Source organism: Melanerpes formicivorus, unplaced genomic scaffold (genome assembly GCF_026170545.1).
Source record: "Melanerpes formicivorus ecotype bairdi unplaced genomic scaffold, bMelFor1.0.p_v2 SCAF_5, whole genome shotgun sequence".
Classification (NCBI taxonomy): Eukaryota; Metazoa; Chordata; class Aves; order Piciformes; family Picidae; genus Melanerpes; species Melanerpes formicivorus.
Window position 1 is genome coordinate 37201842 of NW_027142357.1, and position 23415 is coordinate 37225256.

Genomic DNA, 23415 nt, shown 5'->3' on the forward strand with positions numbered 1-23415 from the left:
GAAGCAGCCCAGTTTGCTCTTCACAGCCTGAGAGAGCCCTGGAGGTGCTTCTGTAGCTCCTGTGGAAGGAGAAGCAGCCCAGTTTGCTCTTCTCAGACTGAGAGAGCTCTGGAAGTGCTTCTGTAGCTCCTGTGGGAGGAGAAGCAGCCCAGTTTGCTCTTCACAGAATGAGAGATCCCTGGAGGTGCTTCTGTAACTCCTGTGGAAGGAGAAGCAGCCCAGTTTGCTCTTCACAGCCTGAGAGAGCCCTGGAGGTGCTTCTGTAGCTCCTGTGGAAGAAGAAGCAGCCCAGTTTGCTCTTCACAGCCTGAGAGAGCCCTGGAGGTGCTTCTGTAGCTCCTGTGGAAGGAGAAGCAGCCCAGTTTGCTCTTCACAGCCTGAGAGAGCCCTGGAGGTGCTTCTGTAGCTCCTGTGGAAGGAGAAGCAGCCCAGTTTGCTCTTCACAGCCTGAGAGAGCCCTGGAGGTGCTTCTGTAGCTCCTGTGGAAGGAGAAGCAGCCCAGTTTGCTCTTCACAGCCTGAGAGAGCCCTGGAGGTGCTTCTGTAGCTCCTGTGCAAGGTGAAGCAGCCCAGTTTGCTCCTCTCAGACTGAGAGAGCCCTGGAGGTGCTTCTGTAGCTCCTGTGGAAGGAGCAGCAGCCCAGTTTGTTCTTCACAGCCTGAGAGAGCCCTGGGAGTGCTTCTGTAGCTCCTGTGCAAGGTGAAGCAGCCCAGTTTGCTCTTCTCAGACTGAGAGTGCCCTGGAAGTGCTTCTGTAGCTCCTGTGGTCTGGTGGGAACCAAAGAAGGTTTGCTCACAGCATGGGGGGAGGGGGCTTCAGAAAAATATTCCTATTTATTAATAGAAAAATGTGTTGGGTTTTTGTCAGTGTCCCACAAGGAGGGAAAACATCAATGTGTGTCTGCTGCAGACACTGCTGCACCAGCTGTGCTGCTCCTGGGCTTCTGACCCCACTATGTGCTGGTTGAAATGACTGATTGATTGATTGATTTCAGTTACCATCCACAGGGGATCACAGAATGGCAGGGGTCAGAAAGGACCTCCTCTGGAGGGAGATCATGGAGTTCAACCCCCTCTGCCAAGGCAGGGCCACCTAAAGGAGGTCACACAGGCACTCAACCAGGCAGGTTTGAAAGCTCTCCAGAGATGGAGACCCCACAACCTCTCTGGGCAGCCTGCTCCAGGGCTCCAGCACACTGAAATTCAAGAAGTTCCTCCTCACATGAAGATGGAACTTCTGATGTTCAAGTCTGTGCCCATCACCCCTTGTCCTGGCACTGGGCACCGCTGGAAAAAGCCTGGTCCCATCCTCCTGCCCCCCAGCCTTGAAGTATTGCTCAGCATTGATGAGATTCCCCCCCTCAGGCTGCTCTTCTGCAGACTGAAAGGCTCCAGTTCTCTCAACTCCTTCCTCATCAGGGAGAGGTCCATTTGGAAATGAACTTCCAGTTTGCTGGTGTCCTGGCTGAAGTCACACCTGGAACCAGGGCCAGGGGGGAGGGAGCTCTGGCTCAGGGGTGCTCCATCAGTCTGCATGGTAGCTGCCAAACTGCCACTTCTGCTGAGGGTTTGTGGAGTCACAGGCACCCACCCTCAGGGCTTTGTGAGAGGGACCCACTTCCAAGCAGGCTGACTTCTGGAGGCGCTCTGTGACGAGGTGGTCTCTCTGCAGGGCAGAATCACAGAGTGGCTTAGCTTGGAAGGGACCTTAGGCATAGGAGCATAGAACTGTCAGGGTTGGAAGGGACCTCAAGGAGCAGCCAGTTCCAACCCCCCTGCCATGGCCAGGGACACCTCACACTACAGCAGCTTGTTCACAGCCACATCCAGCCTGGCTGCAAACACCTCCAGGCATGAGGCTTCCACCACCTCCCTGGGCAGCCTGTGCCAGTCTCTCACCACCCTCATGGGGATGAGCTTCTTCCTAACATCCAATCTCAATCTACCCATTTCTAGTTTGGTTCCATTCCCCCCAGTCCTATCACTCCCTGACACCCTCAAAAGTCCCTCCCCAGCTTTCTTGGAGCCCCCTGCAGATCCTGGAAGGCCACAATGAGGTCTCCTCAGAGCCTTCTCTTCTCCAGACTGAACAACCCCAACTCCCTCAGTTTGTCCTCATAGCAGAGCAGCTCCAGCCCTCTGCTCATCCTCGTGGCCCTTCTCTGGACACCTTGCAGCACCTCCAGCTCCTTCCTGTGCTAGGGGCTCCAGAACTGGACACAGTGCTCCAGGTGGGGTCTCACCAGAGCGGAGTAGCAGGGGAGAATCACCTCCCTCAAGCTCATTTCTTCCAGCTCCCCTGCCATGGGCACAGGCACCTCTTAATTGGAATTGGTTGCTCAAGGCCTCATCCAACCTGTCCTTGAACACCTCCAGGGAGGGGGCATCCACAGCCTCCCTGGGCAATGTGTTCTGGTGCCCATCCTGTGGCTCTGCAGAGATGCTTCATTCTGCAAGCCCCAGGGAGCTGAGTGCAAATCAATAGCAGTCATCTCCAGTAAGTGCTATTGATGGGTTCTGTGTAAAAGCAGGACACACTGTGACTGCAGAGCCCTGTCAGAACAACCACCTCAGAAGGACCAGTATGTCCCCAGTCCTCAGGCACGTGGCGCTGGAGTGTGACCATCACAGAAGTCCAGAACCATTTAGGCTGGAAGAGATCTTCAAGATCATTCAGTCCATCCATTAACCCAGAACTGCCTGCTCACCACTAAACTATGGCCCTCAGCATCACATCTACACAGCTCTGAAGCCCCTCCAGGGATGGGGACTCCACCACTGACCTGAACAGCCTGGGCCAGGCTTTGACTACCCTCATGGGGAAGAAATTGCTCCTCATGTCCAACCTAAACCTCCCTTGGTGCAGCTTCAGGCCACTTCCTCTTGTCCTGTCACTTGCTACTAGGGAGGAGAGACCAAGCTCCACCTGGCTCCAACCTCCCTTCAGGGAGTTGTAGACAGCAATGAGGTCTCCCCTCAGCCTCTTCTTCTCCAGGCTGCACACTCCCAGCTCCCTCAGTTGCCCCTCAGCCCTGTTCTCCAGACCCTTCCCCAGCTTTGTTGCCCTTCTCTGGACCTGCTCCAGCCTCCCAATGTCCTTCTTGGAGAGGAGGGCCCAAAACTGAACCCAAGATTGGAGGTGTGGCCTCACCAGTGCCCAGTCCAGGGGGACAATCCCTGCCCTGGTCCCGCTGGCCACCCCATTGCTGGTGCTAGCAGGATGTTGATGCTGCAGCTGCCCATCACATGGCACACTGGCACAGCAGCCCAAAGCAGGGCAGAGGGGCTGTGGCAGCCCTTGGTGGCTCCTCACTCACCAGCTGTGTCTGGAGGGCTACCAGTGCCCTGTGCAGCCAGGCCATGCTGGGGCTGCCGGCTCGGCAGGGACGCAGCACCACCGTGGCACCGCTGGGCATGATGCAGAGCTCCCCGTGCTGGATCCTCCTCAGCCAGGTGTAGTTGAACTGCTGGTGCTGTGGGGAGAGACCAGGGCAGCTGTGAGCCCACTCACCCTCTGCTGGCAGGACTGGCAAGCAGCTGGCTGAAGCTCCTGGGTAGAGGCTCTCCCCACCATCCTCCTGCCCTACCCCAGCACTGAGGGAAGCTGTGATCCATGGGAAGACCACAGAATGGTTTGGGTTGGAAGGGACCTTCAAGAACATCTAGTTCCAAATCCCTGCCATGGGCAGGGACACCTTCCACTGGAGCAGGTTGCACAAGGGCTCATCAAAGGCCTTGAACACCTCCAAGAAGGGAGCATCCACAGGGCAACCTGTTCCCATGGCTCACCACCCTCACTGGAAAGAATTTCCTCCTAAAATCTTCCCTATGGATCTGCAGAGCTAAGAAGCTCAGAACAGCTCTGGTTTGGGCTCTGGGAACGCCCCTCACCACAGCACAGACCTCAAATCCAGCTGCTGGGTGCTCCTCTTGGCCTGCCATCTGCCTGGGGAGTAAATGGATGAACCCTCACACACAGCTGGGCTCCAGTCTGCACATTGCTTAACTCCACCAGGAGCGATCGACAGGGCTCTGCCCACAGGGAAGGGAAGGGAAGGGAAGGGAAGGGAAGGGAAGGGAAGGGAAGGGAAGGGAAGGGAAGGGAAGGGAAGGGAAGGGAAGGGAAGGGAAGGGAAGGGAAGGGAAGGGAAGGGAAGGTTGTCCCCAGCAGCTGCTGTCCCCCTGGCTGCAGAGCATGTGTCCTGCAGTAGCACCACAACAACCCCAGGTCTGGGCTTAAAGGTTTCTCCTCATGCTGCCCAATGGCTTGATCAAACTTGCCCAGTTCCAGCCCAGCTGCTGGTCCTGGGTTGTTGCTTGGCCTCAGGCTTTGCAGGCAGAGGCAGTTCGGGCTCCTTGCTGCTCCTGGGCACCCCTCGGGCCACGTCCCCTGGCTGGGATGGTGTGGATTAGCTCCTGGGGGGTGCTGGGTGAGCATGGGGAGGTGCAGGAGCTCCACACCAGCATGGGGGTGTCCTTACCTTGTTGTTCACATCACACACTTCCAAAGCCAGTCTGGTGTTTTCCACGGTGATGCACTTGGCCAAGCCTACGTTCCGCAGCTGGAAAACAGCACCAAAGTGCAGGTTCAGGCATCAGGCCCCCAGCAAGGGCAGGCTGCTGCACTGCTGGACTCACAGCACGCTGGCTACCACTGCCCACTTCTTTAATTCACTGTTTGGTGTTGGTGAAGTGACACAGAAACACCTGTGGAGCAGCTGCACAAGCAGGAACCAGAGAGCACCATGTTCCCCAGCATGGAACTGGAGTTCTGCCCAGGTGGAGAACTGAAGCCTGACCTGGTTATGGTGCTCAGCTACCCAGCCAGCAAGGGGCCTGGGGAGGTAGAATTGAAGCCCAAATGGACTTTAAGGTGTTTTCTGCCCCTGACTCCTCCCGAGGTGCTGAAGGAGAGACAGGACTCCTGCGGGGCTGCAGCAAGGGCAGGGCTGCGGCAAGGGCAGGACTCCTCCCACCCCAGCTGTGGCCACTTTGCCCTCCCCACCCACCGCCCTATTTAATCCCCACCAGGAAGGGCAGCAGCCCCAAGCTGAGCCCATCTGGGCTGAGGATCCTCCTCTCATCACAGGTGAGTGCCCATGGAGCACACTGGGTGATGGTGGTGGTGACTACAAAGGCTGGGGGGCCTGGTGGCCCCCCGGTTGTTAGGGCCAACATTGATTGCTGCTTCAATATTGATTGCTGCTCCAATCTCCTCCACGGGTGCTGGCTGGGGCTGAGCTCCTCTGGGTGGTGTCTTGGCTGGCTGAGGGTCTTGCCCCTGGCTCTGGGATGGGTGCAGAAATGCTGGGGGGGGGGGGAGCAGGAGCTGTTTAAGCAGGGGGAAGGATGGTGCAGAGGGAGCAGGAGCTGCCTGGGGAAGATGAGGGCTGGGAGGGAGGGAGGGGAGAGTGGGAGCTGCCCGGGGAAGATGAGGGCTGGGAGGGAGGGGAGGGAAGGGGGGTTAAACTAGAGGACCTGTAGAGGCCACTTCCAACTCTGGTGATTCTATGAGTCTAGGATCTAGTTTTAACCCCCTTGCCATGGGCAGGGACACCTTCCACTAGACCAAGTCAGCATCTTTAAAGGCATATTTTTGGGGGTCTCTTTTTTTACTGTACCTAGAAATCAAAACATAATATGGTAGCTGTGATGGATTCTGCATTTGAAGCTCCCTTCTGTTGACAATAAGACCTTCTGTATATTGACCTCAGAAATTAAATGACTCCAGGACATTCAGGAATGAATGAAAATGATAAGAACCATTGAAAATCCTCCTGGGTTTGTGGAAGGGGCTTGGCTATCTCAATACCTGTTGCTCAGCAAGTCTTTACCTGAAGTGTAGGTAGTGAAGACACTGAGGTAAATGCATAACTCAAAGACAAGTTGTCTTACCAGTACTAAACTATGAGGTGAGCTCTCAACTGATCAGGTTGCCCTTTGTCTTGCCCTGTACCTCCCTTTTTGTGTGTTTTGTTTGTAAGGGAGGCAAAGCTTTCCATTAGGAAGCCATCTCCACACAACTCAAACCTCATGGAGTTCAATAAAGACTGGTGTAGAGTTGTGCATCTGGGGAGGAATAACAGCAGGCACCAGGACAGGTTAGGGGCTGCCCTGCTGAAAAGCAGCTCCATGGAGAAAGAACTTGGGAGTCCTAGTGGACAGCAAGCTCTCCATGGGACAGCAATGTGCCCTTGTGGCCCAGAGAGCCAATGGGATCTTGGGGTGCAGCAAGAAAAGTGTGGCCAGCAGGGCTAGGGAGGTTCTGTTCCCCCTCTGCTCTGAGACCACACCTGGAATACTGTGTCCAGTTTTGGGCTTCCCAGTTCAAGAGAGATAGAGACCTGCTGGAGAGAATCCAGCAGAGAGCCATGTGGGGTGTCCCTGCCCATGGCAGGGGGGTTGGAACTAGATGATCCTTCTGGTCCCTTCCAACCCTGAATGATACTATGGTTAGGGGGCTTGAGCATCTCCCCTGTGAAGAGAGACTGAGAGCCCTGGGGCTGTTTAGCCAGGAGAAGAGAAGACAGAGGGGATCTGACCAACGTGTATCTGAGGGGTGGGTGTCAAGTGGAAGGGGCCAAGCTCTTTTCAGTGCTGTGCAGTAATAAGACAAGAAACAACAGGGTCAAGCTTGAACACAGGAAATTTCACCTCAACATGAGGAGAAACTTTGCAGTGAGGGTGATGGAGCACTGGAACAGGCTGCCCAGAGAGGTTGTGGAGCCTCCTTCTCTGGAGACTTTCAAACCCACCTGGATGCATTCCTGTGCAGACTACCCTGTGTGATCCTGCTTTGGCAGGGGGGTTGGGCTCGATGATCTCTTGAGGTCCCTTCCAACCTCTAATGCACTGTGATACTGTGACTGCTGCAGGCAGCAGAGAGCTGTGAAGAGCAGGGTTCTGCTGCGCTCTGCTGGCAGCATGGCACCAGTACAAACCCTGCTGTGCTGCCCAGGAGCCCCTAAGCCACCCCTCAGAAGGGGCTCTTCCTCTTGGCCACGGCAGGAGGAAGGCTGGGTAGGTAGGGATGGTGCTGAACTCTGCCCTTTGGAGGAGTATCTCCTGGCCAGGGCTGCTGTGTGGGCAGCTCAGCTGGTGTTTAAACACCACTCTGGCTCCTCAAGGGGAAATTGGCTCTTGGGACTGTGGCCAATTTCTTTATGGACACAGCAGGGAGTCCAAACTACCAAAATAGTCCAGAATGGGATCAAGTAACAGGGTCACAACCCAGAGACAGTGCTCTGCCATGCTTCCCAGTCCCTAACTTGCCAGGGAAAGAGGCTTTAAAGATAGAGTAGAATAGAATAAAGCAGGTTGGAAGAGCCTTTGAGGTCATCAAGTCCAACCCATCATCCAGCACCATCTAATCAACTAAACCATGGCACCAAGCACCCCATCCAGTCTCCTCCTAAACACCTCCAGGGATGGTGACTCCACCACCTCCTCTGGGCAGCACATTCCAATGGTCAATCTCTCTTGCTGGGAAGAACTTCTTCCTAATATCCAGCCTAAACTTCCCCTGGCACAGCTTGAGACTGTGTCCTCTTGTTCTGGTGCTGCTTGCCTGGGAGAAGACCCTCCCCCACCTGGCTACAACCTCCCTGCAGGGAGTTGTAGAGAGCACTAAGGTCTCCCCTGAGCCTCCTCTTCTCCAGGCTAAGCAACCCCAGCTCCCTCAGCCTCTCCCCACAGGGCTTGATCATTGAGTCCCAGCTATTAACTCAGCACTGCCGGGTCCCTCAGCACCACATCTACACAGCTTTGAAACCCTTTCAGGGATGGGGACTCCACCACTGCCCTGGGCAGCCTCTTCCAGGCTTTGCTAACCCTTTTGGGCAAGAAATTGTTCCTCCTGTCCAAGCAGACCTTGGCTTAGCAGTAGTGGTGGGATTGTGAGCTCCAGGCCAGTGGCTGGACTTGATAATCTCAAAGGTCTCCTCCAACCTCAACAGTTCTATGATTCTAAACCTCCCCTGGGGCAACTTGAAGCCATTTCTTCTCATCCTGCCACTTGTTTCTTGGGAGAAGAGACCAAGTTCCACCTGACTCCAACCTCCTTTCAGGGCTGGACATGTTTAAATGATGATAAAGAGTAACTGCTGAAGGACAGGAAGGAATTGGGGTACCTACCAGCCCACTGGCTTTAACCAGGGGAGCATCCAGGTCCGGGTAGACATTCTCCAGGTACCACCTGAAACTTTTGCACTGGAGCTTCTTTCGTAGTTGGATCTGTTGAGTCAGGTTCCCAACATCCAGGTGTTTCAGGACTAAGTGGTAAGCATGGCCATAGAAGAGCTCCTTGTACTCGTCCAGCCAGACCTCCGCCACGCGGGCCAGGTTCCTCTCCACCGTCCTCACCCGATCTTTGGGGAAGGAGTAAGGGTTGTCATTCCTGAAGATGTGCCCAACCCTGGAGCAGGGAACAATCTCTATCTCTCCTCCACACATCCAGACCTGAGAAACAGAGGTTGCTTTGATAGAAACACAGGCAAAGCTTGGCTGCTGGCTTTGTGCAAAGCCAGAAGAGAAGTAGCTCAGGTGTCAAGGAGGGGTTCTCCAGCGCAGGGCTGCTGTGGTGTGCACCACCGCCCCAGGAGAGGCTTCCAAGAGTGACCTACCTTGAATGAAAGCTCCATGTTTTCACCTCCCCAAACATCCAGTCCTGGGTCATATGTTCCCAGCTCAAAAAAGTACTTCCTGTCGATGGAAAAGAGGCCACCTGCCATGACTGGGCACCTGGGGACAGCATCACAGAATGCCAGGTTGGAAGGGATGCCATGGATGCTCTGGTTCAACCTTTCTAGGTGATAATCTAGTTGAAATGAGATGGCCCAGCAGCCTGCCAAGCTGAGGCTTACAACTGACCAATGTAGGGGAATCCACTGCTTCCCTTGGGAGATGATTCCCATGTCCAAAGGTTCTCATGGGGAAATACTCTCTTCTGGAGCCCCACTGGAATCTCCCCAGCAGTAACTTGTCCCCATGACTCCTTATCTTTTCTGGGAGACTCCTTGTAAAGAGGGAGTCCCCAGCCTCCTGGTGGCCACCCTTTATATACTGGTCTGTAGTAATAAGGTCTCCCCAGAGCCTTCTCTCCTCCAGGCTGAACAGACCCAGCTCTCTCAGCCTTTCTTCACATGGCAGGGCTGCCAGTACCCTGAGCATCATTGTGGCCCCACGTGGCTGTCAGCTGGTTGCAACGCAGCTGTCCCTTTTCCTTGCTTTGAGGAGGGAAGCACTGAGAAGCTGTGGGCCACTAAGTGCTCAGGGATGCTGCCTGAACCTGTGCTTAGAGACAGCAAGGGCCACTTGGTTTATTCTATTCTATCTTAAACTAGGTTGGAAGAGACCTCAAAGATCATCAAGTCCAACCTATCATTCAACACTATCTAATCAACTAAACCATGGCACCAAGTGCCTCATCCAGTTTGTCACTCTGCTGTAGGGTGACAGGTGCAGTGTTATTAGTTGCCATCTGGGTGATCTTGCCTGAAAGCTGTAATGGGGTATGGAAGGGAAATGTGCAGCAGGACATCCCTGGAGCCCTGGTGGCACTGTTGAGGAGTGGGAAAGGCTTGTTGGGCATTGCCCAGCTCTGGGGATGTGACTGCCCACAGTGGCCACTGCTTGAGGAGAGGAGATTTAGACTGGAGACTAGGAAGAAATTCTTTCCAGCAAGGGTGGTGAGACACTGGAACAGGTTGCCCAGGGAGGTTGTGGATGCCCTCATCCCTGGAGGTGTTCAAGGCCAGCTTGGATGAGGCCTTGAGCAACCTGGGCTTAGAGGGAGGTGCTCCTGCCCATGGCAGGGGGTTGGAGCTAGATGATGCTTCAAGTCCCTTCCAATCCAAACCACTCGACAAACCTATGATTCTGGGCTGGAACCTTTGCTCCTAACGAAGAGTTTGATTCCCAGAGCTCTCATCTCAGCTTTCTTCTTTTCCCTTTACCTGATGACATCAGTTTCCTTGATTTTGTTCTTCTCAATGATCTCTTGTGGAATTTGACTCCATCCAAAATTCATTGGCCAAGTGAAAATCCCACGCTGGAAGTTGTCCACGGTCATGTAACTAAATGGGGAAAAGAGGGAGATGACTAATTCCCAGTCCCACACTGCTGATTGAAATGCCACCCTTAATGAGTGGAGATGAAGAGCTGTGCATCATTAAATCAGGGCTTTAACAGGTTTGGGTTGTGTGGTGGTTTTTTTTTTTTGGTCAGGAATCCTCCTCATGTACTAAAGGTCATGGAAAATGTGGGAAATGAAGGGGCTGTGTCCCCTGCTCATGTTGGTTTCTGCTCTACAGTCAGGAGGCCTGGACCTGTGCCTTCACCAACAGTGAAGCTGTTGGTGGTACCAGTAAGAGGTTGTGCTCAAATCACTGGCATGGATTTGAGGTTTCCTAGGGGGTGCTCCAAACCCCCCTTCCAGCACCTCCATCAGTGGAGGTTTGATGAGGAAAACAAAGGCACGAAACTGCCTTCCCCTCTCAGTGTGGGGCAGGTAGAAAGGCTCCATTCTTCCCACTAGGAGCTGAAGCCCCTCACAGGTATTCACCCATGGGGGTGGGGGGGAAGCTGGCACTGGAGTTTGGAACTGTGATTGATTGGCTGGGCTCTTCTTAGAGACTGGATGGAGTGCTCGGTGCCATGGTTTAGTTGATTAGATGGCGCTGGGTGATAGGCTGGACTCAATGATCTCAAAGGTCTTTTCCAACCTGGTTAATTCTATTCTACTCTTCAAGCCCAGTCTATATTGGCACTGGACACATTGTCTAGGGAAACTGAATACAGAATTAACCAGGTTGGAAGAGCTCTTCAAGATCATTGAGTCCAACCCATCACCCAGCACCATCTAATCAACTAAACCATGGCACCAAGTGCCTCAGCCAGGCTCTTCCTAAACACCTCCAGTGATGGTGACTCCAGTGCCTCCCTGGGCAGACCATTCCAATGGCCAATCTCTCTTTCTGTGAAGGATTTCTTCCTAACATCCAGCCTAGACCTCCCCTGGTGCAGCTTGAGACTGTGTCCTCTTGTTCTGGTGCTGGTTGCCTGGCAGAAGAGACCAACCCCCACCTGGCTACAACTGAGTTGCAGACAGCAATAAGGTCTCCCCTGAGCCTCCTCTTCTCCAGGCTAAGAAACCCCAGCTCCCTCAGCCTCTCCTCACAGAGCTGTGCTCCAAACCCCTCCCCAGCTTTGTTGCCCTTCTCTGGACACCTTCCAGCATCTCAACATCTTTCCTAAACTGAGAAGCCCAGAACTGGACACAGGACTCAAGGTGTGGTCGAACCAGTGCTGAGTACAGGGCAGAATGATTTCCCTGCTCCTGCTGGCCACACTGTTCCTGATGCAGGCCAGGATGCCATTGGCCTTCTTGGCCACCTGGGCACACTGCTGGCTCATGTTCAGCCTACTATCAACCAGTACCCCCAGGTCCCTTTCTGCCTGGCTGCTCTCCAGCCACTCTGTCCCCAGCCTGTAGCACTGCATGAGGTTGTTGTAACCACTCTTGGAGAAAGTGACCAGAAAGCAGTCTGGGCTCTCATCTTGGCTCTCATTTAGGACTCGCTCTGCTCTCGCTCTGGATTTGTGATGAAATTGGAGAGATCACTGCTGGGACCTGGCTTCTCCCCAGACCTGCCTACCCTGGGATCCTGCTCCCTGCCTGCTGCTGGAGTGACCCTGCCTGCCATAACACTGTGCCTGTCGGCTGGGACAGGCTGGCAACGTGGCTTCCCTTCTGCTGGGCAGACAGTGCTGCTGCACAAGTTTTGCCTCGTGGCAGCTGTGTCTAAGGACACTTTGATTTTGGTGGGTCCCTTTTCCTTTGGATTTGTGCTGTGTTGAACACACATTGGATGATGAACTTGCAGTTCTGGAGCCTGCCACTGAAGAGAGACCCTAGGGACTATCTCCTTCCAGTATCTTAAGGGGACCTACAAGAAAGCTGGTGTGGTAGTTCCACCCAGATTCCAACTGAGCTGGACTGACAAAGTTAATGTTTGGGGGGGGGGGAATTTTAACCCACCACAGCTGGGGAGGACCTTTTGAGGGTGTCAGGGAGTGATAGGAGTGGGGGGGGATGGAACAAAACTAGAAATGGGTAGATTGAGATTGGATGTTAGGAAGAAGTTCTTCCCTGTGAGGGTGGTGAGAGACTGGCACAGGTTGCCCAGGGAGGTGGTGGAAGCCTCATGCCTGGAGGTTTTCCAGGCCAGCCTGGATGTGGCTGTGAGCAACCTGCTGTAGTGTGAGGTGTCCCTGGCCATGGCAGGGGGGTTGGAACTGGATGATCCTCGAGGTTCTTTCTAAGCTTAATGAGTCTATGACCTGCAAATTCCTGCTCCATCCTCATGAGTAAAATCCAACTCCTTGGCTTTCCCTAAGGTTCTGCCTTGCCTCTGATTTTTGCAAGTGTGGGGGTAAAGCCCTTTTGTGGCTTAGCCTTTTCCATTTTCTCAAGTCTCTAAATTGTGCTACAGTTGCCCATAAACATCAGTGGCAGTTTGAGGCTATGCCCTTAAAATTTTCCACAGGTCTTGGGCAGAAAAGTATTAAAATGTGAGTGAATCTCTGCTGGGTGGCAAAAGGAAAACAACAACTGTTCTAATCAATCCCATTGGGGAGAGAAGGAACTTAGAGTGGTTATAGCAAAACAATTCTCCTCTTCTTGCTGCATTGCTCTGGAGAGATACTCACTTGCTTCTGCTTGAGCTTGGCTGCATTGTTTTGGTATGAACTTCTGTACAAAAGGGAGGAGGGGAGAAGCAGAGGAGGGTAAGGGGGGGCAGAGAGGGAGAAGCTAGTAGCTTCCCCTGGTCTTTGGCCCATGGGGGTCCTTGTGCTGTCTAGTAAATGCAAATACCTGTAAATGCTGTGTATTTTGTACATATTCATTACATTCCATTGTAGTTTTGCCTGTAAATACAGCTGTCACTTGCTTCCACCTGAGCTGGTCTGGTCAAAGTTAACATTGAGGGGAGAGGGAGGATTTCAACCCAGCGGATACAATCTGTCAACCCAATCGGTTTTGTACATCATTTTGGTGGGGAAAATAAAGATATCTCTGTTTTCTTATAATCCTTGGTTTGTTCATTTAATCCAAACCCAAGCAGAAAGGCAACTTTACCTCATGTCCTTGTCGCTGATGACCTCGATGACGGGGCAGGCGACCTTGGTGCGGCTCAGGCGGACCCTCTCCAGCAGCGGCTCCAGCCAGCCCACGTTGCACTCCACGTGTGAGTCCAGGAATGTCAACACACTGCCTGTGGCAGGAGATGAGGCAGCATCCAGCCCTCTTCCCCCCCCCCCCCCATCCTCTGCCAGCCAGCTTGGGGTGCTGCTGATGCTCCATGGGACCTTCCACAGCTCCCAAACCCCTCCCAGACCGTGTTCTTACTGCTTGGCCATCGTGGCCTACAGGGGAAAGCAGGATGGTTCCCAGCAGAAAGGGTTTGGTGATGGCATGGCCCATGCAGGTTGTGGAGATGGGGTGGAATGGCTGGAGATCCCAGCCACTCCTAGACAGGGCTGTGCTGAGGAGCCAGACAAGCATAGAATTATTTTGGTTGGAAAAGGTCTTTAAGATCAAAACATCCAACCACTAACCCAGCACTACCAGCTCATCACTGAACTGTGCCCCTCAGCACCACACCTACAGAGCTTTGAAACCCCTCCAGGGATGGGGACTCCACCACTGCCCTGGGCTACCTTTTCCAAGACTTGACAACCCTCAAGGGGAAGAAGTTGTTCCTCACATCCAACCTAACCCCCCCCTATTGCAACTTGAGGCTGTTTCCTCTTGTCCTGTCACTTGGTCCTTGGGAGAAGAGACCAAGCCCCACCTGGCTCAAATCTCCATTCAGGGAGCTGTAGAGAGCCAGAAGGTCTCCCCTCAGCCTCTCTTTCTCCAGGCTGAACAACCCCAAGTCCTTCAGTGCTCCTCACAGGACTTGTTCTCCAGACACTAAAGCCAAGAGACTCAGCAGACAGGCCACAGCTCGTTCTGTGGTCAGGCACTCAGGCTTCACATACCAAAAGATGGCCCTTAGTTCATTGGGAGGGGACCAAAACTCAGTGCTGGAGATGGCTCTGGGGGGTCCAGACAGGGCTATAAAATGGCTTTCATCCTACCTTTGGCAATCCTTGCTCCTGCCAGTCTGGCTCGAATCAGACCATGCCTCTCCTTGAGATGGAGGATCTTCACCTTGGGGAACTGTGACATGTATTGGTCGAGCTTCCCCTTGAGGTGCTCTGCAGAGGAGGAGAGGGTGAGACTGACTTCACACTCACTTTTAGGGTAACAAGGAGCTGGGAGATTTTCCTTGGAAGCATTTCCAGGACACACCAGGCTCCTTAGGTCTGGGGTTCAAACATCTGGGCACAAACCCAGCAGATGTTGGGTGACTAAGCCTCCATCCTCACCAACAGGCCTCCTTGGTGCCCTTTGGTCATCTCCAGGAGAACAGAACTGCTGGCTTTTCAACAGCCATTTAACAGCTATGACAGGCTCAAGGTGAAATCCTGCTGGACACCTTTGCTGCAGGTTGTTGCTGCTACTCCTTAGATCAAAGCAGTGCTGAGCACAACTTTCCAAAATTCACCTACCTTCAGGAGGGTTTGGTAGCAAAGCTCTCCAGAGTTCACCTGCACTCAGAAGGGTTTGGTAGCTAAAGCTCTCCAGAGTTCACCTACATTCAGGAGGGTTTGGTAGCTAAAGCTCTCCAGAGTTCACCTACACTCAGGAGGGTTTGGTAGCCAAAGCTCTCCAGAGTTCACCTGCACTCAGGAGGGTTTGGTAGCCAAAGCTCTCCAGAGTTCACCTGCACTCAGGAGGCTTTAGTAGCCAAAGCTCTCCAGAGTTCACCTACACTCAGGAGGGTTTGGTAGCAAAGCTCTCCAGAGTTCACCTACATTCAGGAGGCTTTAGTAGCCAAAGCTCTCCAGAGTTCACCTACACTCAGGAGGCTTTGGTAGCCAAAGCTCTCCAGAGTTCACCTACATTCAGGAGGCTTTAGTAGCCAAAGCTCTCCAGAGTTCACCTACACTCAGGAGGCTTTGGTTTCCAGCCCTCCATTTAGATGTTCCTTGCTAACAAGCAGAGACAGAGGGAAGCCATGGGGAGAAAGTGAAAAGAGAACCTGAAGAGATGCTCTGAGGGGCAATGGTGGGACAAGTTTTAATGACCATCCTTCAAATGAGCAAACTGAGACTTCCTCCTCTTTTCTGCACCTACTGTCATGTTGCTTTGTTGACCTGGAGGAAGGGAGAGAGTGGACCTTCAGCCAGTCTGATGATGCAGAACTGGGAGGAGTGAGCTGTGCTGCCATTCAGTGAGACCTGGACAGGCTGAGCAGGGGGGAACCTCATGAAGTTCAGCCAGGGCAAGCTATGTGCCCTTGTGGCCAAGGAGGCCTCCTAGAGAGCAGTAAGAAGAGTGTGGCCAGCAGCAGGTCGAGCGAGGTTCTCCACCCCCTCTTCTCTGTCCTAATGTGGCCACAGCTGGAGTCCTGGCTCCCTAGCTCAAGGGAGACATGGCAGTACCAGAGAGAGTCCAGTGGAGGCTGCTGAGGGGCCTGCAGCATCTCTGTGAAGAGGAAAGGCTGAGAGCTCTGGGGCAGTTGAGCCTGGAGAAGGGCAGCCTGAAAGGGCATCTTCTCAGTGCTCAGCAAGAGATAAAGGACTGGGGAGGGGAGGGGGAAACAACAAGCTGGGGCCAGACTCTTGTCAGTGGTGCCCAGGGACAGGACAAGGGGCAATGGGCACAAACTGGAAGCCAGGAGGTTCCATCTGAAGAGGAGGAGAAACTTGTTTGGTGTGAGGGTGCTGGAGCCCTGGAGCAGGCTGCCCAGAGAGGTTGTGGAGTTTCCTTCTGTGGAGAGATCCCAAACCCTCCTGGCCATTGTGCTGCTGGGCAAGCTGCTGTGGGTGCCCCTGCTTTAGCAGAGGGGTTGGACTGGATGATCTCCAGAAGTCTCTTCCAAGCCCCACCATGCTGGGACTCTGTGTAGGCTGACTGTGTATGTGGCAGGAGCTCTGAAGTTGTTCTGAGACAGCACTTTCCCTGAAGAACTCGCAGCTGGAAAATGACCTCATTGCTGGACTGTTCAGGGGTGAAGTCAGCAGAGCTGAAGCATTACCAGACAGATGTTTGATAGCATCTAGAAGGCCTGAGTGCACAAGCAAAGCCACCCTGCAGGTGCAAACACTTGGCTCACTGTGGCTTTTACTGCACCTCTCCTGTTCTCCAAGCAACCTAGAAAGTTAGGGCTGGACTTGATGATCTTTAAAGATCTTCCCAACCCAGAGCATTCTCTGATTCTACAATGCACACTGTGGTCCCCTGCTGCCAGCTCTGAGAACACAGGGCACTCCCCTGGGCACTGCATGGAGCAGGGTGATGGTGTCTTTGTGAAGGTACAAGCCCTTGATCCAGGATGTCCTGGAGATGTAATGGTTGGGGTAGGACTGAGCTCCCTGGGGCTCCTGGACCTCCTGCTGCCTCCACCAGCCTCCAGCACATGAGAGCAAACTTAGTGATGCACAGCTGCAAAAGTAGCAGCTGTTTAACTGGATGAACTGGGATGGGAGAGATGTGAATGACAGTCTGGCAGGGTGTTGGGCAGAAGCTACATCTTGGTCTACTGCAGCCACCCCTCAGAGCTCATCTGGAGAGGTATCATAGAACCTTTAGGGTTGGAAGGGACCTCAAGGATCATCCACTTCCAATTCCTCTGCCACAGGCAGGGACATCTCACACTAGATCAAGTTGCCCAGAGCCATATCCAGCCTGGTCTTAAAAGCCTCCAGGAATGAGGCTTCCACCACCTCCCTGGGCAGCCTGTGCCAGTCTCTCACCACCCTCATGGGGAAGAGCTTCTTCCTAACATCCAAACTGAATCTACTCATTGCTAGTTTTGTTCCATTCCCCCCAGTCCTATCACTCCCTGACACCCTCAAAAGTCCCTCCCCAGCTTTCTTGTAGCCCTCTTCAGATCCTGGGAGGCCACAATGAGGTCTCTTGGGAGCTTTGTCTTCTCCAGACTGAACAGCCCCAACTCCTTCAGTCTGTCCTCATAGCAGAGCAGCTCCAGCCCTCTGCTCATCCTCATGGCCCTTCTCTGGACACCTTCCAGCACCTCCAGCTCCTTCCTGTGCTAGGGGCTCCAGAACTGGACACAGTGCTCCAGGTGGGGTCTCAGCAGAGTGGAGTAGAGGGGGAGAATCACCTCCCTCTCCCTGCTGGCTCTGCTTCTCTTGCTGCAGCCCAGGCTCTGGTTGGCTTTCTGGGCTGCAAGTGCTCACTGCTGGCTCCTGTTGAGCTTCTCATCCTCCAGCATTCCTAAGTCCTTTTCTTCAGGGCTGTTCTCAAGCCAGTCACTGCCCAGCCTGTATCAGTGCTTGGGATTGCTCTGACCCAGATGCAGAACCTTGCACTTGATCTTGTTGAACCTCATGAGATTGTCATGGGCTGACCTCTCCAGCCTGTCCAGGTCCCTCTGGATGGCCTCCCTTCCCTCCAGCCTGTCTGCTGCACCACACAGCTTGGTGAGAGTGTTGAGGCCTCGACTGAGCCAGAGGAGAAAAAATCGTTTCTCTCTGCTCCGCAGAATTGAATTACAGAGAACAAATTGCATTTTGGCCTCGAGCTAGATGAGTTTCATAAAGGCAGAAGCAGCCTCACCTACCTTTAGTGCTGAAGTCGTCCACCAGAATGATTTCTTCAATCAGGCTGGGGGGAGACCTGCTGAGGACGCTGTGGACGGAGCGGAGGAGGGTGGACCACACTTCATCCACGAAGCACATGATGATGGTGGTGGTGGGCAGGTCGTTGTGAACCTGCTGATCAGAGCACCTGCAACAGCAAGCCAGGCTCACAGGGAAGGGCCCACCATGCTCCTGAGAACCTCCCTGCTCAGCCTCTGCTGGGAAAAGCTGCGATGCTGAGAATGCCAAATGTGAAGCGTGGAGGCAAAGCCCTGCCATGGGGTTGTGTTGGGAGAGGGAGCAGAGGGGTGAGTGGGGGGACTCCCCACACAGCCCTGGACCCTCTTGTGGGCAGTCCACAGGACAGGATGTGCTCAGGGACCTCTACCTTCACCTCCCTACTCCCAGGTGACAGTACCTCTTCTCTGTGAGCAAATGGTGCCAAAGCCCCAGAGAGGGAGGCCAGCCCCAGCTCTGCACCCCTGGCCCTGGGGAATGCTGCAGGGAAAGGGTTCTGTGATGCTCCCAGCACCCACAGGGCTTGGGAGCCCATGGGATGGCCTCAGTGGAAGAAAAGAGCTGGTTCACTGTTCAGAGTGAGGGTAATGGATATCTCCATGAAGGGTTACTTGGCACCTAACTCATGGCATTGTTTGGGTTGAAAGAGACCTTTCAGATCAAGTCCAACCCTTCACCCAGCACTGTCAGGTCACCACTAAACCATGGCCCTCAGCACCACATCTCTATGGCTTTGAGACCCCTCCAGGGATGGGGATTTCACCACTGCCCTGGGCATCCTGGGCCAGGCCCTGACAGCATTGCTGGGGAAGGAATTTTTTCTCATGTCCAGCCTAAACCACCCCTGGTGCAACTTGAGGCTGAGGTCCAGGGGTGCCCAGTGTTGGCCTCTTCCAGCTGGCAAGCACAGCTGGGGTCCCTCCCCACCCACGCCACCTCACCCAGACTGTACCATGCCATCCTGCCAGGAAAACTGGGCTCTTTCCTAAACTCTGTTCACTTGGCTTTCCCAGAGAAGCTACAGTGGAGCTAGTGAAGCTAGTGTGTGGAAAAGTCAGGGGCACACAAGGACCTTCATTACTGTTGCCACAATCCTGGACTGAAACAGGGTCAAAGAATCATAGAATTGTGTGGCTTGAAAGAGACCTCTAAGATCATCCAGTCCAACCTTCAACCCAACCCCACCATGGCCATTAAAACATGTCCCAAAGTGCCATGGCCACAGGTTTCTGGAACACCTCCAGGGATGGTGACTCCACCACCTCCCTGGGCAGCCTGTTCCAATGCCTGACCACTCTTGCAGAGTCCAGGGCTCCTGAACTGTGTTCTGCAGGGAGTGATCCCCACATGCTTCTGGCTACCAGGGCCTTCCACCTGAGTGGCTTAGGCATCTCTGTCCTCCTTGGTGGGACTTGTCCTGCAGGTTTTTCTGCTGAGGCACAGCCCTCAGCAAGCATCAGCACAGGGAGAGGCAGACTGGAGCCTCCACAGGACAAGTTCCTTGCTGGCCACATTTCAGTGGTCTAGTCCAGTACCCCAGCAAGGACCATGAGACAAAGCAGAGGATGAACTGGGAAAGACTGGGAACCTCTAACAAAAAGGTAATGTGCTGTTTGATTCCTGACAGCTGCCAAGAATGCTGCTGTGAGGTGGCTGCAGCTGTGCCAACAGGCTGAGGTCAGAGCCTGCACATGCCCCAGAGGACCTGCTGGTGGCCCCATGTGCACCGTGGCAGCGCCTATCCCCCGGCACACCCCTGTTTGGCCAAGGCGTTCCCTGCGATGTCTGGACAGGGATGATGTCTCCTCCCAGGCAGCTTGCATGGCTCACCGAGGCCTACAGGTGCTCCTGAGAGGTGTTTCTGCTCCACAGCTCCTGGGCTTTGCTCTCAAAAGCCAAACACAGTGCTGGCTTGGAGTGCCCATGGTTATTTTCTGTGTGGCTTCTGCAGCTGGCACCCTCTGCCCACCAGAAAGCAGCCGTAGTTGTCTGCCTCCTTCCCTGTGTCATTCCTTCATGTGTCAGGGACTCACAGAGTCCCAGCATGGTGGGGGGTGGAAGAGACTTCTGGAGATCAACCAGTCCAACCCCTCTGCTAAAGCAGGGGCACCCACAGCAGCTTGCCCAGCAGCACAATGGCCAGATGGGTTTGAAAGCTCTCCAGAGAAGGAGGCTCCACAACCTCTCCGGGCAGCCTGCTCCAGGGCTCCAGCACCCTCACACCAAACAACTTTCTCCTCCTCTTCAGATGGAAGCTCCTGGCTTCCAGTTTGTGCCCATTGCCCCTTGTCCTGTTACCAGCCACCAATGAAAATACTCTGGCCCCCATATATATTGATCAGCTTTGAGAAGATCCCTTCTGGGGCTGCTCTTCTCCCGGCTCAACAGCAGCAGGTCCCTCAGCCTCTCAGCTTCCAGGTGAACATGGCCCGCATTGTGGGAACCTTTCTGCATTGTACTGTGGGACATCCTGAGTCCTGTGTCCAGTTCTGGGCCCCTCAGTTTAAGAAGGACATTGAGACTCTTGAACGTGTCCAGAGAAGGGCAACAAGGCTGGGGAGAGGTCTGGAGCACAGCCCTGTGAGGAGAGGCTGAGGGAGCTGGGGTTGCTTAGCCTGGAGAAGAGGAGGCTCAGGGGAGACCTCATTGCCCTCTACAACTACCTGAAGGGAGATTGTAGCCAGGTGGGGGTTGGTGTCTTCTCCCAGGCAACCAGCACCAGAACAAGAGGACACAGTCTCAAACAGTGCCAGGGGAAGTTTAGGTTCAAGGTGAGGAGAAAGTTCTTCCCAGAGAGAGTTTGTTAGCCATTGGAATGTGCTGCCCAGGGAGGTGGTGGAGTCACCATCCCTGGAGGTGCTGAAAAAAGGGATTTGATGTGGCACTTGGTGCCATGGTCTAGTAGTCATGAGGTGTTGGGTGACAGGTTGGACTTGATGATCTTTGAGGTCTTTTCCAACGTTAGTGATACTGATACTTGATAATCTCTGAGGTCATTTCTAACCTTATTGATTCTATGATTCCCTGACTGGGGTTACCATAACAGTGGCCTGTGAGGTGCTGCCCACACCTCACTGTTCTCTTCTCCATGGCAGGGAGAAGTATTGCACTTTCCTGAAGTGCAGTCCTGAGGTTTGCAGAATCATGGCATGGTTTAGGCTGGAAGAGACCTTTAAGATCATCAAGTCCAACTGTTAACCTTTCACTGCCAGGTCACCACCAGACCATGCCCCCCACATTTTGTGGGGACAGCTGTAACTGACCAAGATCTCCAAACCAAAGCTTCCGTGGGTGATCTCTGCTCCTGCAGAGACCTCTGGAGCCCCAGGGAGCTCTCTGGGTGGGGGACTCTTGGGATACCTCTGCCTCAAGCGAAGGGCAGCATCCGCTTGAGGTGTGAGCGCAGCTCCGGGCAGGTGACAGAGCAAATGGCTAGACTGCAGGAGCGCTCCAGCAACCAGGTAAAGGAATGCTGAACCAAACAGAGCTTGGTGCTGCACCCAATAGCCCAGATAAGGGTGTCAGGGAACAGAGGCCGAAGACCTATGTGCTTTAACTGGACACCACTGGGCTCAGGGAGGCAAGGCAATTTCCAAACTTCTCCCAGTGTCATGTTCAGCGAGAAGATGCTCTCACCTGGGAAAGCAAAGCCAACTCCTGGCTACCATGGACAAAGACCTTGGTGTGCCCAGCAGCCCGCCATGTGCCCAGCAGCCCGCCATGTGCCCAGCAACTTTCCTGGGAGCCACGGAGCAGGGATGTGCCCAGGGGCAGCCGCGGATCTTACCCGGCAGGCCTGGTGTCTGCTATGGCTCGGTCCACGGGGATCATGTCGCTGAGGTAGACATTAAAGTTCCCTTCTTTCCACCTGCTTTTGGCTTCTTCTTGTTTACTGCTGGGGACTGCAACCGCGCGCCCAAACTGCCCGGGGGCTCGGGGGTCTCTGGGGGCAAGCGTTGCGTCCATGGCCAGGACCCGGTGCGTTCCCGGGGTGCCATCCGTCCGCTCCCGCTTGTGTCTGCTGGTGGAAGGAGCCCCCTGAGCCGTTCCCTTCCTCGCACCGAGCGTCGAGCCACCCTGTGCCACAGCCCGGGGGCTGGCACTGGCGGCATGAGCATCCTTTTCCTCCTCACGCTGCGACTCTTCCCGGCTCTTCGTGAGGTTCCCCGCAGAGCTGGGTGCCGGGCTCGGGGCTGCGGAGCCGCCGGGCTCTGCGCCGCCTTTGCCGACGAGGACGAAGCGACTTTGGGAAGGCGCTTTCCTCTCTCCCGGCTCCGTCTCCTCCGGCCCCGATGTGGCGGGAGGCGGGCTGGCGGTGCCCGCCGCGTCCGCAGCTCGATACCAGCTCCTGCTGGTGCTGTGTCCGCGTCCCTCCACCACTGTGTGCCCAGCCCGCCGGGCAGCCTCGGTGGCCCCGAGGGCCGGGGCGAGGGCCGGTGGGGCCGGGGCGAGGGACTTCCACGGGGGTTCACGGGCTGCCCCGGGCCCCGCACCGCGCCTCCGGCCCAGAGCCGCCCACGGCGGAGCCGGGCGAGCCCCGCGGCGCTGCCCGATCTGCCCCCTGATGCCGGGCGGGGGGCTCGGCAGCCCGGGGGCTGCCCGGGGGGCCGGGCTCGCTCCGCCCCCGCGCCGGGGCAGCCCGCTGGAGGGGTCCGGTCGGGGGCTGCCTCCCAGCCCTGCCCATCCCCGCTCCGCCGCTTCCCGCAGCAGCCTCCCGCCGGCGTCGCCGAGGGAGAGGCGGAGCGCAGCCATGTCGAGGAGCAGCCAGGCGACGGAGGCGGCGAAGACGAAGGCCAGGACACGGCCGCTGCCGCGGAACAGCCGCTGCAGCCCGCTCATCCCCGGGCCGGGCTGCAGAGAGCACCGCGGCCGCCGCCGCCACGCCGTGCCCGGAGGGAGCGGGGAGGAGGGACAGCGCCGGGCCGGGCCGGGCTCCCCTCGCCCCACCCAGCGCCCGGAGCCACGCTGTAACACAACACCAGGGCAAACCGGCCCGGGCCCGCACCTCCGCCCGGGCTCTGATCCGGCGCTCCCCGCCCACGGCAGCGGCGTCCGGGGCGCCCGGCGGGGCTGTCTGCGTGGCACCGGCTCGGGCAAACGGGCTCCGGCGGGGATTCATCGTGAGCGGCTTCAGAGTGCTGGGGCAGCCCGCGGGGAGCGGGGCTGCAAACACCGCACTGGTTACGAGTGTCCCCGAATCCCATCGTGCTGGGGCTTGGAAGAGACTTGTGGAGATCATCCACTCCAATCTCCCTGCCAAAGCAAGGGGCACCCATAGCAGCTTGCCCAGCAGCACAATGGCCAGGTGACTTTGGAAGCTCTCCAGAGAAGGAGACTCTGCAACCTCTCTGGGCAGCCTGCTCCAGGGCTCTAGCACCCTCGCACCAAACAACTTTCTCCTCATCTTCAGGTGGAACCTTCTGGGTTCCAGTTTGTGCCCTTTGCCCCTTGTCCTGTCCCTGGGCACCACTGACAAGAGTCTGGCCCCAGCCTCTTGCCCCTCACAGGTCCTTTAGTTTTTGCTGAGCATTGCTCAGATCTCTCAGGCTGCTCAACAGCCCCAGGGCTCTCAGCCTTTCCTCCTCACAGAGATGCTCCAGGCCCCTCAGCATCTTTGCAGCTATCTCTCTTGAACTGGGGAGCCCAGAACTGGAACTAGGACTCCAGCTGTGGCCTCAGCAGGG

At 55.3% G+C, this 23415-nt stretch overlaps 1 protein-coding gene across 2 annotated transcripts; it reads right to left on the reverse strand.

Moving 5' to 3' along the window:
* Positions 1–789: 789 nt before the first annotated feature.
* On the reverse strand, positions 790–21799 carry GALNT5 (polypeptide N-acetylgalactosaminyltransferase 5). Of its 2 annotated transcripts, XM_068139197.1 has the most exons (10): positions 21519–21799; positions 17695–17861; positions 14141–14260; positions 13137–13272; positions 9952–10071; positions 8620–8737; positions 8132–8455; positions 4480–4560; positions 3316–3471; positions 790–1664 (listed from the first exon to the last, which is right to left on the reverse strand). In XM_068139197.1, exons 1-10 carry the CDS (start codon positions 21695–21697, stop codon positions 1524–1526), a joined length of 1542 nt encoding a protein of 513 aa, XP_067995298.1. In that variant the 5' UTR covers positions 21698–21799; the 3' UTR covers positions 790–1523. The 2 variants fall into 2 exon arrangements, with proteins under 2 accessions (XP_067995298.1, XP_067995299.1); XM_068139198.1 differs by lacking the exon at positions 4480–4560.
* Between the last annotated feature and the right edge of the window lie 1616 nt (positions 21800–23415).

Bases quoted from the DNA above. Each gene is read 5' to 3' on its own strand.
- GALNT5 (XM_068139197.1), bottom strand. From the start codon at position 21,697: ATGGACGCAACGCTTGCCCCCAGAGACCCCCGAGCCCCCGGGCAGTTT. The intron at 10,072-13,136 runs GTAAAGTTGCCT...TTCCCCATTTAG, and splicing joins ATCAGCGACAAGGACATGAG to TTACATGACCGTGGACAACT. The intron at 1,665-3,315 runs GTGAGTGAGGAG...TCTGCCCTGCAG, and splicing joins TAGCCCTCCAGACACAGCTG to AGAGACCACCTCGTCACAGA.